Genomic DNA, 20,977 nt, shown 5'->3' on the forward strand with positions numbered 1-20,977 from the left:
ATAAACCATTAAAGAGAACTTTATAAACCACATTCTACACAGCTCTAAAGTACTATGAAAGCTTGCTACAGTTATACAGTATTTTCAGGTGTAACCAGACCCCTAAGTGTTTTTGTAATTTTTAAAACTACTCACAGGGAGTTTATGAGAATAAAATAAGAATACTTTGAGAAATAAATTAAGTATTAAAAATTAAGTATTCACCTTCAAATATTATTCCTCCAAAAATATAGCTAAAAGAAAGAACATAGTGAAACTAAAAGAAACCTGACATCTAGAAATAGAAACTCCAAGAGCACTCATATATCTGAATGTTTGCATTTATCAGAGAGAATAAAAACGTAAGATATTCAAGAATGGTTCATTTAACTTATATTTCTCTTTAGGTGCTAGAATCTAAAAGAATAGTTGCTTTAGAATATTAGAGCTTCGCCTATTTTTAAAAAATTAAAGATGAACAAAAAAAAGGAAACTGAGTTTGGGTAGTTTGCCTACCTTTTCTTCCTTAAACATTAATATGATTGAAAACACCTGTTCTTTTTTGCTGTCCTCTTCAAAAGATAAGTTAACAGATTTTAAAATATTTATAAAATTAATTAAATTCTAGTTTGGTTCATTTTAATTAACATTTATTGAAAATCAACTATATGCTAAGTCCTGGGGCATAAATGCAGATGTGAAAAATAAAACTAGTCAAGATGCAAAAATCATAAAGTGCTATAATGACAAGACTAGGCATTTTCAAAGTGAGTTAATTTACCAAAGATTTAAAAAAAAAAAAAAAAAGGACCTACTACCAGCTATTCATCTCCCTGAGAAAGACAGACAAGTCTGATACAGATTAAATTCTATATTTATGAGTTTTAATACCAATAATCACAGAGCAAGAAGGAGTCCAAACACCAACCCCACCTCTATAATTTCTCAAAAATTATGGCAAAAGTTTATGTCTACTTGAGATTGAAGAAGGGGCTAATGACACAAAAGGATATTCTTAGAACACCACAGTTAACAGCAGCAACTGTAACAAGGTTTTAAAACCCCTCATCCAACTCTGGAATTTAAATATCTCTGGATAACAGTAAGGACAGTTATTTGTAAGCCTCAATACATTTTACCCTGGTAAAGAAAGCAACACAGAGATGTAGAATAAAAGACAAGTTAGTTGCTGACACATGCTGTGTCAAGAATGATCAAAAACATCATGGTAAGTGAAAGAAGCCAGAAACAGGATACCACATTTTGTATGATTCTATTTACATGACAGAAAAGGTAAATATATGGAGAAAGAAAGTAGATTAGTGATGACCTAGGGCTGGAGATGGGGATTAAATGTAAATGGGTTAAGAGGGCTCTTATTGGAGGGATGAAAATGTTCTAAAACTGATTTATGTTAACAGTTGCACCACTTGGTAGAGTCACTAGAAATCATTGAACTGTACACGTGAAAAGCGTGAATTTTATATTATATAAAGTATGCCTCAATAAAACTATAACATAAATACAAGTTAGCAAAGCTATTCCTATAAAAGGATGTCTAAGCTTGCGATCTTAATGCCAACTTGCAATACACTCTCTCATCAATGGTGGAAGGAGCTGCTCATCTCGGGTCTGGATTCAAATAAACCTAAAATTGAATTCTAGCTTAACTATTTATAGATGTATTAGCATTAAGAAGCTAAGACAAAGATACGCATAAAATGTATATAATGGTATGTCTCATAACGTTACTATGAAGATTAAAGAGATAATGCATATAAGACTCTTAGCACTGCTTCTGGCACACATATGCTATTATTATTAATATTAAATCTATATTATTAAAATTCTCACAAATTTCTCACACAGACACATAAGTTGAAAAATAACTCTGTTCATGAGTTTTTCAAATATAAATTATATGCAAATTAGAAATACAAGTATTTCTCAATGAATATAGAAAGTAACTATCAGCATGAGCTGTGATGATGAAGTAATGATATTCTGAAAGTCCTGCCAGAAAAATTAATCTCAGTAATTTGTAGTCAAAGACTATATCTTCACATGAACATATTTATCTTAAAACAATAAACAAAGCTTTTAATTAGAAGGACTTTACGGATTTTTGAGTTGTATTCACACTAAACATTATAATGTAGAAAAGTGGATGTTAAAAAGTATAAAGCAAGGATACAATTTAAAAATATGTGTATTTTATAAATAGGTCTTAAAGGCCTTAATATAAGTTAACCTCCATAAATACTGGAGATTGTGTACATGTTAAAAATAACCGCTGAGAAATCAAATTTTTAGAAAAGCTTATATAAAGCTGGAAAATAAAAAAACAATGTTTAATTTATTAATCCAATTAGTTTTCACTTATCTGTAGGAACCTATATTTCAGTTCCAAGTTCCAATCACTGTTTGCTTTAATACTAATTAGATGGTTTTCACTTCAAACATAAATCATTAATAAAAATTAAACAGAAAAATATTGAATGTTAAAATATTATGCAATTAAAAACTATGTAAGCATCTCCTTCCAAGGCCCAAAACAGCAAAAAGGACAATTTTATAATTAGATTTTAAAAGACAATATACACTGCTTCTTAAAGCAGTTTTTCTCTCCTTAAAATTCCTTTAATTTATTGTGTATTCTCTGCTGACATGAGGGCAGGTATCTTGCCTGTTTTGTTTATTGGTGCATCTCTAGACAGGCCCTGCAGAGTGTATGGCACGCAGTGGGCATTCATCACCTATCTGCGAAATAGACCGGAATGAATAATAAAGAACAAGCTCAAGTATGCAAAAAGGCAGACAAACATAGTGGGAAAAACTCCCCGGAGTTTCAAAAAAAAACTGTAACGGATTGGGGAACATTGTTCAAAAATTGAAGAAAATATGCATCCTGTCTATTCTGGTCAGGCTTCCCTGCTTTAATCAACACGATGAAGACACAAAAGAAGAATTAAGCATTTTTTAAAAGGCAGTAGAAGACAAAAAGAGAATGAGCAAAACAAAAAACCATTCTAAGAAATATGCAAAGAAATGCTTGATTTATAATGAAAAGATGGTTACATTAACAAAATAGGGCAAGTTACACAACACAGAATCCCATAAGATGGAAGATTAAGTTACATTAAGTACAGAGCATCCAGCATGAGTCCACTGTCGTATGCCTGACCTGAGATTACAGTTCATATAAAAATACAGCACCTTAGTACACAATACAAGTAAGACCTAACCATTTGCTACAAAGGGAGCTATTACAATACAAAAGAAAAAAAAATTCAGCAAGTTATACAAATCAAAAAAGAAAACTGTAATGAGAACAGTTTGCACTATGAACTTTCCAAATCAAATTTACTATATGATGTAATGGAGAAATTGATCAGATGGGCTATTTTCATTGTGATCATGTTTAACCATCTCTAATGTGTAGGCTAATGAGATAAAATAAAGCACGCATATTTTGTTTCCTTTAAGGCTGTAAAATTTGGACTTACCCCACATTTAGGGTCTCGTAAGATAGGACATTCTTGTGTGCTCAATCTAAAATTTCAGACGGACAAAAAAATGTATTTTCTAAGGAAATTCAAAGTTGACATACAAAATGAATGCATGAATTGAGCCAAAGACAAATGAAGACTGCTGTATGCCTCACTTTCAAACTTCCCTTTTAAGAACTGTACAGCTATTGACTGGAATAGATGCCATTCACATATTTTGATAAGTTTGAATCTTACTTTGATGAAGAAATCTTTGATTCGCCTATCTTTCATTCACTTGATTCACCTATCTTTGAAGCAGAAACCTGTATCTGCAATGTAAGTCCATTTCAAGAGGATGTGACAGAGCGAAAAAGCAAACAATGCTGGATTTTTCAGAGACTAACATATGAATCCCAGTCTATCCTGAAATGTTTAGCTATGTGACCATACACAGGTAAGTGTTCATATCTGCTTGTATTTGTTAAAACATATTCTCTATCATCAGATTGTTAAACTCAATGTTAATATCTATCACTAGAGAAATAATTTGTAATCAGGGTATGTGCCTTGGCTGAACTGATTTACCATTTGATAATACTTCAAAGAGCTATATTTCAATATTCTCTTCGATTTCAAATTATAGCAATAGCAATGAGCACTAGGCCTATGATAGTATTTTTTTTAATAAATAATACTCATGAAAATAATTTTGGATTCCTTTAGCATTACCTATTTTTTTAAAAAGTTTCCATAATTAATAAGTCTTATTGCTAATAAAAAAGGTGATGAAGCAAATATGCATATGGATTTCAAAACATGACATATATATATGTCCACCCAGAATGGGAACCATGAGGTGTTTATAAATTCATGTTAAAAACAGGTACTAAGAACCCAACCTTCCTACTATTTCTAAAACCTTCTATGTCCTCCTAACCTATTCCGAATAAAAGAAAGTAACGAGCTGAATGGTCATTTGATTTAATTGTTCATTTGTTTTAACTTTTATTTTATTTTGCAGTACTGAACTGGTCTATAACCTAAAGACTTATAAATTCCATATGTCAAGCACTATATCTACCTTTAGCAGAGCTTAGCAGATATATAACTTTAAAACATGAGAAGAAAATTAAGCAGAAAAAGATCTCTCTATACCACAAAAAGTTACAAAATCATTTTGCAGAAAAACAATCTATTATAAGTAAGCCATCTCACAAACAGTAAGAGCAAAAAATACTGTGAAGATAAACTTGTAAACAACCCAAAGAATTCTAACAAATTCATCTCTTTCTTCTCTTCTCCAAATTAAGTAGACCTATTCCAAATAAACACATTACCATTTTTTACTTGCTTAAGTTATACCAATTCTTAAGAAAAACTGTGTCAAATCTAAAAGTTAACATTTCAAACAAAAAGTAAATGATATAAAGGAGATAAACTCAGCTTCTGGCTTTGGAGTTAAAGTAGACAGACTTAACATTGAAAAGCAATACAGTCCCACAGAATTGGATGAAAAATTTACAAAATCACATATATATAATAGGGGATTAATATACAGAATATATAAGGAACACCTTTAAATCAACAATAAAAACAATCCAATTTAAACATGGGCAAAGGACTTAAATATATGTTTCTCCAAAGATGATTATAAATGGCCAATAAGCACTTGAAAAGATGGAGGAAGTAGGGGGTTGGGTGAAACAGGCAAAAGGGATTGAGAGGTACAAGCTTCCAGTTATAAAATAAATAAGTCATGTGGATATATATACAGTATAAGGTATATAATCAATAATAATGTAAAAACTTTGTATGGTAACATGGTCACTAGACTTACCATGACCATTTCATAATTTATTTAAATGCTGAATCACTATGTTGTGCATCTGAAACTAACATACAATTGTATGCAAACTATACTTCAAAAAAAACCACTAATCAATAGAGAAATGCAAATCAAAACCACAATGAGATATAATTCCATATTCAATAGGATGGCTATCATCAAAAAATGGAAAATAACAAGAGTTGGTAAGGAAGTGGAGAAACTGGAACCCTTGTGCACTGTTGATGGGAATGATGGTGCAGTCGCTGTGAAAAACAGAATAGCAATTTCTCAAAAAATTAAACATAGAATTATATGATTCAGCAATTCTACTTCTAGGTATATACCCAAAAGAACTGAAAGAAGGGACTCGAACAGATTATTTGTGCATGATGTTCACAGCAGCATTATTCAGAATAGCTAAAAGGTAGCAATAACCCAAATGTCCACTGATGCATAAATAGATAAACAAAATGTGGTATTTACATACAATGAAATATTATTCAAACTTAAAAAGGAATGAAGGGAAGGAAAGGAGGGGGGAAGGGGGGAGGGGAAGACATTCTGATATATTCTATAGCATGGATGAATCTTGAAACTTTACACTAAATGAAATATGCCAAATACAAAAGAACAAATATTCAATGATTCCATTTACATGTGGTATCTAAAATAGTCAAATTCATAGGGACAGAAAGTAAAATAGTAGTTACCAGGAGCTGAAGGAAGCGAGTAATGGGAGTTATTGTTTTAATGGGTACAGAATATAAAATTTCTGGATAGTGGTAATATGAATAGTGGTAACAGCAGCACAACAACGTGAATGTACTTAATGCCACAGAACTTACACTTAAAAATGGTTAAAATGGTAAATTTTACCATGATAAAAATTAAAATAATAATAATTTTTAAAGCGGTGTGATACAGTTGAAGGAGCCCTGAATCAAGAAAATGAAAATCAAATCGAGGCACTGATATTAACTGTGTGCTCTTAACTAAGTAACTTGACCTCTCTGGGATTCAGTTTTTTCATCTTTGAAATGAGAAGATTGTAATAGATGATGTCGGTGTCTCTTTTCAGTTCAAAATATTCCATGAAATCATATTCCAGACGCCAGAAGAACCAAAGCTGAAAATTAGGCTGCTGCCACTCAAGTGGAGATAAGAGAATTAACATCTCAGTTAAGTCTTAACAGTTTTAAGACATTCTGCTACAGAGAATGTGAATCACAAAAGCAGACAGATGAAAATAAATACAGCTTTGGAAACAAGGGAATTAAAAAGATCTATCTCCAGGAACATTAAAAACACCCAACTCTATGTTCCTAAGGCCCCAAACTGGGCAGTTAAGCAAACACCATTTTCAGTCCTGTGGGGTGAGTTACTTATTCTCTGTTTGCTAATAAATATTATGGGCATTTTTGTTATACTTGAAGGGCCCAGCTTCCATTAAAGCTAAAAGCATTTACTCTGGTGTTACAGCAGAAAAGTGGCTGCTTCAGTTTCCATTTCAGGGAGGCAAAAGGATCACCTCTCCCTATCAATACCATGAACCTACTAGCACCAAATCCTGTATGTCCTATTTAACACTGAACTCAAACACAGATTCCACAGAAGCATCTTCCTCCCACAAATAAACTGTTCAATAACTTCACTAGTCAAAACCAAGCTATCTGGTACTGTGCTAAGCAAGGAATGGATACTTAGATGGATCCCTTAATCTTGTAAAGAAATACGTGTTTTCCCACATTCCTATGAGTATGAAAATAGCTCATGACATAAATAAGCAATAATTATGAAAAGGAAGAAACATGAAACAGATTTTGATTCAATATGAAAAAGAGCTTTAGAGCTGCCCAACAATGAATCTGGCTGCCTCAGAAAGTAGCTAACTCCCTCTGAATAAAATGTTCAAGCCTTGGATAGATGACCATAAATCAAAGCTATTTCATAAAGACTCAGAAATTGAGATAATACCTAAGATTCCACCTAACTCTAAAAAACTTCAATTCTACGAGATTAGCAGCACAGTAGTTATCTAGATACTATTAATTGCTACTAGGAGAATTCAGACTTATTAGCTGTACTATCATAACTAGCCTCTCTACACATGGAAATTCATATTTACTATAAAGCAAGAAAGTATATTGAGCTTTTCAAAGATTATTAACAAAAGATAATTTATATCTTCACTCCTTTCGGGTAAGGAAGGGATCAAGGACTTTGGAATCAAATAACCCTCCATGAGAATCCTTGTCCAGCCACTATGTGACTTTGGACAAGTTATGTAACCTCTCTGAGCTTTTTTAGTTTTATAAGAGGGAATATCACCTAACCTCACAGGGCTGTTACGAAAACTTTGTTAAACTAAGTGCCTAACACTGTATAAAAAAGTACAGTACTCTCTTTCAAATCCTACCCATTCTTTAATAACCTGCTTGAAAGTTACCTTCTCCATTTTCTCCATGACTTTCTAAGCCAAAGTAATTTTTCTCTAACTTCCAAAATTTATTTATAAATAAGATCACATTTTTGAACCCTCAATTATAGGAGAAAGTGAACTTGAAACTATATTATGGTTGTAGTTTAACAGCCTGATCAGAAAGTAATGGGACTAATGAATATCTGATTAACTGGCTTAACTATTTTTAAGTGTGCATATTAAAAAGTGTAGACATCCTTATTTGTGTACAAGTCCAGGCCCAAAGTAGTCTTCCAAATTCCTCCCCCACTGTATCCCTTCACAGATCTAAATGGACTAACCCTGACTTTGTCCAGACAACATTGTCACCTAGAAGCCTCTACACCCTAACCAGCCTCTGAATACCTGGGTATCTAACTGATTCAGCCATTAAAGCCCAATGCCAAGGCCACTTCTCTGAAGCCACTCCTGAGGTCCTAGAGAAATTCTCTAATTTTTTTAAAATAACAAGAAAGACTTTCTGCTTAAGCCTCAATTTTTCAATTTAATGACAACTGTCTTCATATGTGTCTGTGTCCTCCCGTACTAGACTGTAAGTCTTCCTGGTGAGGGGATATCTTTTACCCTCACTGCATTCTACTTTATTCTTTCCCCAATCCCAACACTTAGCACAATGCCTATCAAGACACAGAAAAATGAAAAATATTTAATGACATCTAATGTCCCCTAATACAACTGAAGCATCTTAAAGGAATGAAAAAATGGCAAAGGAATAAAAAAAGAAATTGACACAAACTTCAGGCACCTATTTTTAAATTAAAACTGCAGATCAAGAATGTGTAAATCGTCAATGTTCATGCAATATAACATTGTATAGTGACAAAGGCAAACTATCTAAAAACTACATTACACAGTATAGATGGATCTCACAAATTATTTTAAGTGACAGAACCAGTCAAAAAAGGAATACATGTTGTATGATTCCATTTATATTAAATCCAAGAATATATGCTATTAGATACCAGGATAATGGTTATCCTGGTAAACACTAGAGGAGGATGAAAGAGAGGCTTTTGGGATGCTGATAATATTCTGTTTCTTGATCTTCCAGCTGGTTACCAAGCATTCAGTTCAGTTATGAAACACCATAATATATGCACTTTTCTATAAGATATTAATATTTACATCAGAAATTTTGAAAGAGTTGAAATGTTTATCATTTCTCTGTTTTGAAAAAAATGTTAAGGCCAAGAATATATCCAAAAGCCTAAAAGCATTACCATTATGTAGAAATTTTTAAAATAACTATGGACAGTAGACCAATGCTTAATTCTGCTAGCAAAAACAATGCTATTGCCCTTTAACCAACCATTTACTGCCCTTTTTTAAACATCTCATATCAAAAAAAGAGTCAAGTTAAAATTTAAATTAACTGCTCAAGATCTATGTCATTAATTATTATTGGTCACTGCTTTTCTCACCACACCCTACACATTTCAGTCCTGTTCGAAGAAACTAAAAGAGCTAAAGTTAACCTGATACAAAAAAATGAAAAAAAATTTTTTGAAAAGTTTATTTCTGTAGGTTTGAAAACTATGTAATATAGAATGAAAGATACAATGTAACCAAAATATTTTGAAAAAAATAAAATCTAAGAAACTGGAGTTTTGTAATAGCTTGCTCATTCAGGTTAAAATATATTAACATGAACATTTAAATGGGAGAGAAATAACTTTTTTAAAATGTTACTTAAGCCACATATTTTAAAAATTACCAAACCTGATTAAATTAAATATTATTTGTTTGCAGCTTCATATATAATTAATATCTCAATTTAGAAATATTTTAAAACAAAAAGTATACACTACTTTGCTGATTTAAGTAAAATCTACATTTTCATTACTAACTCAAACATACCAACTAAAAAATTTTCAATGTGCTATAAAATGCCTTTGTTTCAAATGCTGTGGCCTGTAGTAAATATGCTCTTCTCATTACTGCATGAAATATAAACACAGCTGCATAAATGTGCTTTAAGAAACTCTGAAATGTGAATTTTAAAAGTCCAAATGAAACAGTTTGTATAATTTGAGGAAGGGAGAGACCATGAATGGGGACAGAGCTGACATAATCCTCACTCACTGCAACAATTAAATAGAATTCTCAGTTCTCATATGATTTCTATTTAATTCAAGTATTATATGATGTATTTTATCTGGTATTTTATTCATTTCATTTAACTAAGATACATCTCAATTTATTGAGTTTTGTACTGATTACTTTCAATTTAGAGTTGCTAAGAATAATTATAGTTTACTTTGTATTTGCTAAGGAAAACAATTTAAAGAAACTATTTCAAAACAACATACTTCTGTAAAGCATAGCAAAAATACCACTGAAATAATGTAGAAGTGGTCTTAACGACAAAAAAAGCAAATCACATCCAAATAAATATTAGCATTCTGTGATCTCATGCTTTTAGTATTTAATTGGAATATTTTCATTTAGATGTCAGCAGATATATTTTAAACCAAATTTGGCAATATTTAGAGTAAGCTTTACACATCCTTGACATAAGCCTTACCTATTTAAATATTCAACTTTCTTCATATAAAGGCTATAAATTCACTTTGGAAATTTTGGCTGTTTTATTTTTGAAAAGAACTTAAGTATTTCCCACGGTGAACTGAATTGTATCTAATAAAATTTTAGGATCATGAGTGATAAATAAATCAGCAGATACAAATATCTATTAAAGTTGATATCGACTTATCAACTGGAACATACCCCATGGTATTTTGTAATAGATCAGAATATAATACTTGGCTCAAATGCAACATGTAAACAACAACAAAAAGTTGAAAAGTGAATCTCTACACAGCATAAGTGCCATATGAGGACTATGGATGACTAAGGACAAAATTAAACTTATCAAGAGAAATTAAGAATAAAATAATTTAACAGTGATTTCACTTAATAGAAGAAATGGTTCCAAGACTGAATTAACTTCAAGTTCTATATTTTTTTAATTTTCTGAATCAACAGGCACATTTCTTTGAAAATGTTAGCATTTACTTTACAAATTTCATTTTTGAAGTTATATATTATTAAAGGAACTATATTTTTAACAAATGAAGTACTTTAGATAAAGAAGTCAAATCTATTTTCTGAAAGTTATGTTGCTTTTCATAAATAACTAATGAAAATACATCCTACAAAAATAAGCTTAATACTAATTAGGAGGAAAAAGCAAAGATGTATTCCCAATAATTGAAATGATCCAAATTTTAAAATACAGAAATATTTCACTAGAATATAATTTCATTTATTTAAATCTTATTTCATACACTTAAACAATTATTTCTTTAATATTAAAAACACTGCTTTCAACTAAAAGAAAAAGGTATGATTAGTAACTATTGACTCTCTTTCTATAAATCTCTTTTAATTCAGGAAGAATGACCTCCAAATAAAGGAACCCAATACTAAATGAAAGTAAGGGCTAAAATCAGTTTCTGCCCAAATGCAGAGTGAATGTAAACAGACATGTCAACTATACTAAATCTATGTCATGGGCATACTTTTCTCAGTAGTTAGGAATACACATGAAATTGTTACTTAGTTGAAAAATACTTTGGCCTTGATATTAATTTGCAACTTACTAAAAAATCTTTGTAACCTCTCAAAAAAGAAAAAAGAAAAAGAAAAAAAAGAAAGTACTTGCTCTGGAGTTCCTATACAATGTGAAAAAGCAACATTTTACTACAGCTGCGATATGGATTGATAGTTATTACCCCAACAACAGTTATCACCACCACAAATACTATAACCTAATAGATTTCAGATATTTAAGAGATTTTTAATGTCTCAGTAAAAAAAACGATACATGAAGTATTAACTTCACATATTTTTCTAAGGTTTTATATAAAACTAACACACTGGCATAAGACAGATTAGATTGGGTTTTTTCCCCTCCTAAGATAATAAGTGAAAATTACCATAAACCATACTTTAACACAATACTTACCAGCATGTGGACAGTTTCAGAAGTTTACCATAAAGAGCAGTGCTGAAAGAGGGAATAATCGGTACAGGTATGCAGTAAGATCCCCTACAATCCAAAGAGGTCAGTCCTGCCTGGAAACCAAATATCTGCAACAAAAAGAAAAGATCCAAATGTTCACAGAGACAAAGTTTTAGTAAGCACAGGATGAAATACGTCAGTTTCAATTTGCTCTACAACAGCTGCACACTAAATATGTTCTGATGTCTTTTTCCACTTCCCAAACATCAACATTTTCTTCTATTAAATCTGACATTAACTAAGTCAGAATTAAGAAATTTAAATACACAATATTTCTTTCATATCCCTGCAAGATTACTCTTCTTTTGACCAATTTTAGGTTTCACATTTTATTTCTATACATAATTCTCATTTAGCATTTTACTGTCTGCTAAAATGCACATATTCTGTTAAACTGACTACATTGTGCACATCACAGACACTGTTAATGAATCATTGTTATATCATTTTATTCCTAAAAGAACATTAACTACAACAAAAACAATCTTAGAAAGTATTTTGCCTTCAACTTATGGTATGCACACACAAAAAGGATATCCAAACATATCCTAAATAATGTTACATCTTTTCCCTTTCTTTTGTGAAAATAATGGTAGCGCTGAGATTTTTCACCTCAGGAAATTTGGTACATGGCATAAATTACTCTTTATAAGTTTATACTTAAAACTAGCAGATCACACTCAAAAATTTTATAAGCATTCCCTGAAATTCCTGAAAACTACATTTGCCTTAATAGGAAGAATCAATGTAACATCACATTTTACATGAAACGTTGCAAAGAACTGAATATATTTCTTCTTCCATTATTTTAAATAAAGTAAATGTCTCAAACAGGAAACACTGACACACAGAGATACAAAACAAAGAGTTACTGTTTTCCAACAACATGCAAAAGCCATTTAACCCCAACATTTATGTTTCATTTTTATTTTTTATTCCTTGGGTTTATAAAGCACTAACTTTCTTATCTCCAGGATTAATATTAGCTGCTAAATTCTACAGTGAAACATGTTTCAAATACCTCAGTAACTAATTTCCAATACAAAATACTTTCATTTAATGAACGTAAACTAATGATCAATTTCTTAGTAATATTAAACTGCTTCCAAACGGTTTCAAAAAGCTATTCTGCTCCTACCATTCATCAAATTGACAATGTCAAATCTTTTCCTGTAAAGTCAGGTTTCAGTGAACTAAGTAACATTTTGGAAAATAGACATTAGTTAGAATTTTGTACTTTCAAAGAAAAACTGCATTTCAAAGGGCCTACCTACTTAATTACTATCCAGAAAAATGAAAGTGATACATCTATTGATTCCTATAAATCCCACTATTAACCAAGATGCAAGAAATAAAGAATTGAGAAGAAAAAGGAGAGAGCATGTTTCTAATACGTAATTGATCTGCTTAAAAATTTATTCCACATTTATATTCTTTGAAGACTTGCTCTAAGCAACACTATACGCAAAGAACTTCTGGGCACTGTACAATTTCAGCATTTCATATTTCCTCTGAAAGGGCCAATATTTAAAAGTTTCTGAAATTTGCAATTATTAATACCACTTAATACAAAGCATGATTATTCAAACGATGCCCAACCTCCAAATATTTCTAGAGTATGAATCAGGGTACTACTTTATCAAACTAGATTATCTGTGTTCAACTAAGAACTCTCTCAAGCCACCTTCTAACATTCTATAAATGTCCCAACAGTATAATCACAGACACTATCATTAATGTACTCAGATGGAAACTGGGTGTTGAGGAGATCCCCTGCTGGTTGTCTGCAGAACTGCAAAGGACTTTGGGGAAGGTCTTGCATATTATTCTGTAATTTTTTTAAGCTTTTACTAAATGTACATGTTGTCCAGAGATGACTCCGGAGAACATTCAAGCAAGTATAAATTACAGTGAAATCAAAAATAATTATTTCAAAATAACCATCAAAAATAATTATTTCAAAATAACCAATTTCAACTCTCTTTTAAATCACAGCAGTAAGACACACAGATTTACAATACCTATATAACCGAATAACTTGTCAACAACCCTTGACCAAGATTACAAATACTTGGGCTTCCCTGGTGGCGCAGTGGTTGAGAGTCCGCCTGCCGATGCAGGGGACACGGGTTCGTGCCCCGGTCTGGGAAGATCCCACATGCCGCGGAGCGGCTGGGCCCGTGAGCCATGGCCACTGAGCCTGCGCGTCCTGTGCCTGTGCTCCGCAAAGGGAGAGGCCACAACAGTGAAAGGCCCGCATACCGCAAAAAAAAAAAAAAAAAAAAAAAAAAAAGATTACAAATACTTAATCTAGAAAAAGGAAAACCAGCACAGTATGAATTGAGGTTGTTTTCACCAGGACTGTTCATATATTCAGAAATAGAATAAAAATACTTATTAATAACACTGCAAACCAACAGTCTGAGGCATCAAGAATGTATGAAGCAGTAAGTGCAACTACTAATAGAAGTTTTAGCTGAAGGAAATGCCAACTTGACTAAGATGACTTACACATGACATTAAATGAAAAGTTAAACATGCAGTGCCACCTTTTAAAGAATCCAATTAGAAAACAATTTAACTAAATCACCTCATTTTACATATGGGAAAAATGAAGTCTAAAAAGGATAAAGGACTTCTTCATAATTACCTATTGCTGGAACAGCAATATGATGTTTCATTTGATTTAGCTCATCTATTAGCTCACAATTTCACTCTGCCTTGCTTCCTCCCTCTATTCCCTGCTTCCCCTCTCCAAAAAAATATGGCTGATGCACCACTTACTCTCAAAGAAAAAACAATCTTTCTCATCACTACCTCTGCCCTCCAACCAACAGTAAAATTCCATTTCTCATCTGTCATCAGCAAAAATCTTGAAAAAGTATGCTGGAAAATGCCACTTTTTTTTTTCATTGCCTACTCATTCCTTAAACCGTCTAAATCTAGTTTCTATTCATGTATCCATTGAAACAAAAAGAAACTCTGGACTGAAACTGATACTTATATTCTTTTCTTATGGAGAGAAATTAAGTATTTTCTCCTAATTTTTTTCCACCAGCAATTTAAGTGAGGAAACAATAAATAATAAGTAATTTTTTTCATCACCCAGAATTTTTTAAATGAATGTCATGTTGTCACCTATACTTTTAATGAAATAAAATCCTTCAGAATCCATAAGGAACGCTTACAACTCAACAATAAAAAGACAAAATAACTTCATTTTTAAATGGGCAAAAGATTTGAAAAAATATTCTCCAAAGGAGATATACAAATGGCCAAAAGCAGATTAAAAAAAAAAATGCTCAACATCATTAGTCACTAGGGAAACGTATATCAAAACCATAAGGAGATACCTCTTCACAACCACTAAGATGATTAAAATCAAAAAGACAGTAGTAACAAGTGTCAGTGAGGATGTGGAGAAATAAGAACCCTAATTCACTACTAGTGGGACAGTAAAACAATGCAAGAATCCCTTTGGAAAAAAAAGTTTGGCAGTTCCTAAACATGTTAAAGATAGAGTTACCATAGAACAGGCAGCTCCACACCTAGGTATATACCCAAGGGAAATGAAACCTGTGTTTATACAAAAACCTATACAGAAATGTTCATAGCTATGTTATTCGTAATAACCAAGAATTGGAATCAACACAAATGTCCAACAACCAGATAAATGGATAAACAAAATATAGTATATATCTATACAATGTATTATTCAGTCATAAAAAGGTAATAAAGTACTGATATATGTTACAGAATAGATGAAACTTGAAAAACATTATGCTAAGCGAAAGAAGCCAGCCACAAAAAACCATATGTTGTATGATACCATTTATATGAAATATCCAGAACAGGCAAATACATAGAGACAGAGATTATCAAAAATAATTATTTCAAAATAACCAATTTCAACTCTCTTTTAAATCACAGCAGTAAGACACACAGATTTACAATACCTATATAACCGAATAACTTGTCAACAACCCTTGACCAAGATTACAAATACTTGGGCTTCCCTGGTGGCGCAGTGGTTGAGAGTCCGCCTGCCGATGCAGGGGACACGGGTTCGTGCCCCGGTCTGGGAAGATCCCACATGCCGCGGAGCGGCTGGGCCCGTGAGCCATGGCCACTGAGCCTGCGCGTCCTGTGCCTGTGCTCCGCAAAGGGAGAGGCCACAACAGTGAAAGGCCCGCATACCGCAAAAAAAAAAAAAAAAAAAAAAAAAAAAAAGATTACAAATACTTAATCTAGAAAAAGGAAAACCAGCACAGTATGAATTGAGGTTGTTTTCACCAGGACTGTTCATATATTCAGAAATAGAATAAAAATACTTATTAATAACACTGCAAACCAACAGTCTGAGGCATCAAGAATGTATGAAGCAGTAAGTGCAACTACTAATAGAAGTTTTAGCTGAAGGAAATGCCAACTTGACTAAGATGACTTACACATGACATTAAATGAAAAGTTAAACATGCAGTGCCACCTTTTAAAGAATCCAATTAGAAAACAATTTAACTAAATCACCTCATTTTACATATGGGAAAAATGAAGTCTAAAAAGGATAAAGGACTTCTTCATAATTACCTATTGCTGGAACAGCAATATGATGTTTCATTTGATTTAGCTCATCTATTAGCTCACAATTTCACTCTGCCTTGCTTCCTCCCTCTATTCCCTGCTTCCCCTCTCCAAAAAAATATGGCTGATGCACCACTTACTCTCAAAGAAAAAACAATCTTTCTCATCACTACCTCTGCCCTCCAACCAACAGTAAAATTCCATTTCTCATCTGTCATCAGCAAAAATCTTGAAAAAGTATGCTGGAAAATGCCACTTTTTTTTTTCATTGCCTACTCATTCCTTAAACCGTCTAAATCTAGTTTCTATTCATGTATCCATTGAAACAAAAAGAAACTCTGGACTGAAACTGATACTTATATTCTTTTCTTATGGAGAGAAATTAAGTATTTTCTCCTAATTTTTTTCCACCAGCAATTTAAGTGAGGAAACAATAAATAATAAGTAATTTTTTTCATCACCCAGAATTTTTTAAATGAATGTCATGTTGTCACCTATACTTTTAATGAAATAAAATCCTTCAGAATCCATAAGGAACGCTTACAACTCAACAATAAAAAGACAAAATAACTTCATTTTTAAATGGGCAAAAGATTTGAAAAAATATTCTCCAAAGGAGATATACAAATGGCCAAAAGCAGATTAAAAAAAAAAATGCTCAACATCATTAGTCACTAGGGAAACGTATATCAAAACCATAAGGAGATACCTCTTCACAACCACTAAGATGATTAAAATCAAAAAGACAGTAGTAACAAGTGTCAGTGAGGATGTGGAGAAATAAGAACCCTAATTCACTACTAGTGGGACAGTAAAACAATGCAAGAATCCCTTTGGAAAAAAAAGTTTGGCAGTTCCTAAACATGTTAAAGATAGAGTTACCATAGAACAGGCAGCTCCACACCTAGGTATATACCCAAGGGAAATGAAACCTGTGTTTATACAAAAACCTATACAGAAATGTTCATAGCTATGTTATTCGTAATAACCAAGAATTGGAATCAACACAAATGTCCAACAACCAGATAAATGGATAAACAAAATATAGTATATATCTATACAATGTATTATTCAGTCATAAAAAGGTAATAAAGTACTGATATATGTTACAGAATAGATGAAACTTGAAAAACATTATGCTAAGCGAAAGAAGCCAGCCACAAAAAACCATATGTTGTATGATACCATTTATATGAAATATCCAGAACAGGCAAATACATAGAGACAGAGATTAGTGTTTACAGGGGGTAGGAGGAGTCAATGGAGAGTAAATACTAATGGTTTCTTTTTGGGGTGATGAAAATGTTCTGGAATTAGATAATGGTGATGGTTGCTTTAACTCTGTGAAAATACTAAAAATCACTCATTTCTATTCTTTAAAAAAGGTGAATTTATGGTATGTAAATTATATCAATAAAATTATTTAAAAATTAAAAACCTGACAACATAACTAAAGTTTACCTGATCCATGACCCTCACGCTAGTCTCACTGGCCCCCCCACCAAGCCCAGATGCCCAAATCGCCCAAATCTACTTTCAGGAGTTCAGAACGTATCCCGCCCTTTTGTTATACCTTTATAAACCCTTTTATAACTGTGAACAATCTTTAGCACTATTTTGTTTTCTTAATTTACATAAATGGCATCATACTATATATACCATTATGCTTCCTGACATTCCCACCAAAAATTATGCCTCAGAGAGCTATCCATGTAGGTATTTATAGACCTCTAGCTGTACATATCTGTATATGCAAAATTTCTCTGGAACAAGGGTCAACAAACTACAGTATATAGGTCAAAGTCTGTTTTTGTACTATCTACAAGCTAAGAATAATTTTTACACATGTACATTTATAACTGATCTGATGACAGAGAACACTAAGTTGAAACCCCAATTAGGTGAAATGTTATCCCAAGAAAAAGAATTCCTTCTTCTCATTAGTAAAACTGTACTACAAAAAGAGTCCTATCTTACATTTTGAATTTTGTCAACTCAAGATTCATGGAAATTTGTTCTATTATTTAAGTACCTATACAATATCCTAAATTTTGCCTCTTGGCCCACAAAGCCTAAAACACTTACTATCTGAACCTTCAGAGAAAAGTCTGCTGGCCCCTGCTATAGTATATATATTGAAAATTGGAATGGATGGGTGTAACGTAGATGTGTTTTCAAATTTATTAGATTCTGCGAAAGCACTCTCCAAAATGATACCAATTATATATCCACCAGCCATGTATGAAAGCACAATTCCTTGAAATTCCCAGGGAAAACTATTTACTGGAGGTCAAAAACTCCCAAATCCAAAAAATTCAAAGGGTTTTGATTCTACTATAACCTTCCTGATCTCTCTGAAGCATCTGCCATAGCTGATCCTTATGAGTAAAAGGCCTTAAATTTATACATTTTTCTATAGTTTACATAATGCTTTCACTAACTTATTTTTTATATATGTTTCAAACTTTAGGTGCCTTTCATGTGTTAGCTACTTGATGTCACACTTATTCAAAAATGGGTTTAGCATTTAAATACAGAGGACTTGGTAAGACAGATGAAAGTTTCACCTGCATGTTTTCTTCCATGCCAACTCTCTCAATTAATAAACTTCTTTACATGAAGTGGGAACTATATACTATTTTGTCAAATAGTCAATACAGTCACATTTACGTACACAAAATTAAAATTTAAGCATTTATTTGAGTATTTAATTGAAAATTACTTGAGTCTAAAATGCCAAAGACACATGAAATAGACATTTAAATCCTCCACTGTAATATTTCAACACTGTAATAATGAAAATTAAACTTTGAAAACTTCCTCAAAGGTTACAGTAATCATCCCAAGTAACATGAATTGCTATAAACTTTAAAACAAATCGGTATTTTTAGTCAGTTCCAAACAGTCACAAAACTAAAACTCTCTACCAAGTCCTGAAAGTTTTTTTTAAATGTACTAGGCCACCGAATAAGCATCAGAAATGCAATGACATTTTTTTAATGTAATCAAATGGTCAAGACTAAAGACTTTATTTTTTAGAGTATTCAATATTCTTAATACCAATGAAAAGTTTTTCTACATATATTATACTATGCCCAACACCTGACTTCCTGGGACATTTAACTTATCCATTATAGCTGTAGTCAAACTAACCAAAACTTTATCTAGACTACACTGTAACTTCTACATTTCCCTGGAAATTCAAGTGAGCATTTAACATATTAACGAACAGTAGTGGTAAACAACTATTCCAATAACTTTTTCTTTTCTTGCGGTACGCGGGCCTCTCACTGTTGTGGCCTCTCCCGTTGCAGAGCACAGGCTCCAGACGCGCAGGCTCAGCGGCCATGGCTCAGGGGCCTAGCCGCTCTGCGGCACGTGGGATTCTCCCAGACCGGGGCACGAAGCCGTGTCCCCTGTATCGGCAGGCGGACCCTCAACCACTGCGCCACCAGGGAAGCCCTCCAATAACTTTTATGTCAGTATGAATGACAACCATATTGGTGACCAATAGCTTTGGTGACCATTTTCCTTGAGGATAGGGCATGCCTGTTTCATCTTTAATGCTGAGTGTCTGCAGTATGGAAAGAACTCAGTATTTACCAAATGAATGAATCCCACGTAAGTAGAATACCTTGGAAAGAACTGCCTAAAATTATACTTGCTTTGATAAAACAAGGCAAATATTCTTAACAATATAACCTGATATTCAAGTTGTGCCAATATTAAAAAAAAATTATACACCTCGGTGTATTAATTGTGGGAGTGAATAAAAAAGCACAAGTATGTATCTAACTTTCAAAAATACCTTCTGCTACTCTCCGCGTGACATAAAACACTTGTTACAGATCATTATAATAATGATCCCCAAAGAATCATACTTTCCTGTGTCCACACCCCTTTGTAACATAATACTGTCAACTCCTCCATCTAGGAAGTAGAATTTCCTTCTCCACCATCTTAAAAATGGGCTTTGCATGGACATCTAGAAAAAGATGAGTTTTTCCACTCTACATCGTTTGAAAACAATCAAATTTTAACACCTTAAATTTAAATATGCCTGGGGGTGATCTAAAACTAATATCTTTAAATTGCTTTCTTTTTACTCTACAAAGACACAAATATTTAAGAACTTCAAAACATCAAACTGTAAAGCATGAAACAATAAAGCCAGGAGTCTATTTTTGGAGTTCTCTAATTTTCAGTACTTTACATAAAATTTAGTGCATTTTTAGTACTTATTCTATTTTTTTTAACATCTTTATTAGAGTATAATTGCTTTACAATGGTGTGTCAGTTTCTGCTTTATAACAAAGTGAATCAGTTATACATATACATATGTTCCCATATCTCTTCCCTCTTGCGTCTCCCTCCCTCCCACCCTCCCCATCCCACCCCTCTATGTGGTCACAAAGCACCGAGCTGATCTCCCTGTGCTATGCGGCTGCTTCCCACTAGCTATGTGTTTTACGTTTGGTAGTGTATATATGTCCACGCCACTCTCTCACTTTTAGTACTTATTCTTTTTTTTTTTTTTTTTTTTTTTTTTTGCGGTACACAGGCCTCTCACTGCTGTGGCCTCTCCGGTTGCGGAG

The 20,977-nt window shown here is 32.6% G+C and overlaps 1 protein-coding gene across 15 annotated transcripts in view; it reads right to left on the bottom strand.

Annotated features, from left to right (window-relative positions):
- The window catches only part of VPS13B (vacuolar protein sorting 13 homolog B), an 802,500-nt gene that overhangs the window by 679,993 nt on the left and 101,530 nt on the right, over positions 1-20,977 (bottom strand). For all 15 annotated transcript variants that reach the window (XM_028500192.2, XM_028500193.2, XM_024115869.3 and 12 more), the window contains exon 16: positions 11,745-11,869. In XM_028500192.2, the coding sequence (XP_028355993.1) occupies positions 11,745-11,869 (125 nt within the window). The remainder of the gene's footprint in view (positions 1-11,744; positions 11,870-20,977) is intronic.

The sequence above is a fragment of the Physeter macrocephalus genome, chromosome 15, assembly GCF_002837175.3.
Source record: "Physeter macrocephalus isolate SW-GA chromosome 15, ASM283717v5, whole genome shotgun sequence".
Classification (NCBI taxonomy): Eukaryota; Metazoa; Chordata; class Mammalia; order Artiodactyla; family Physeteridae; genus Physeter; species Physeter macrocephalus.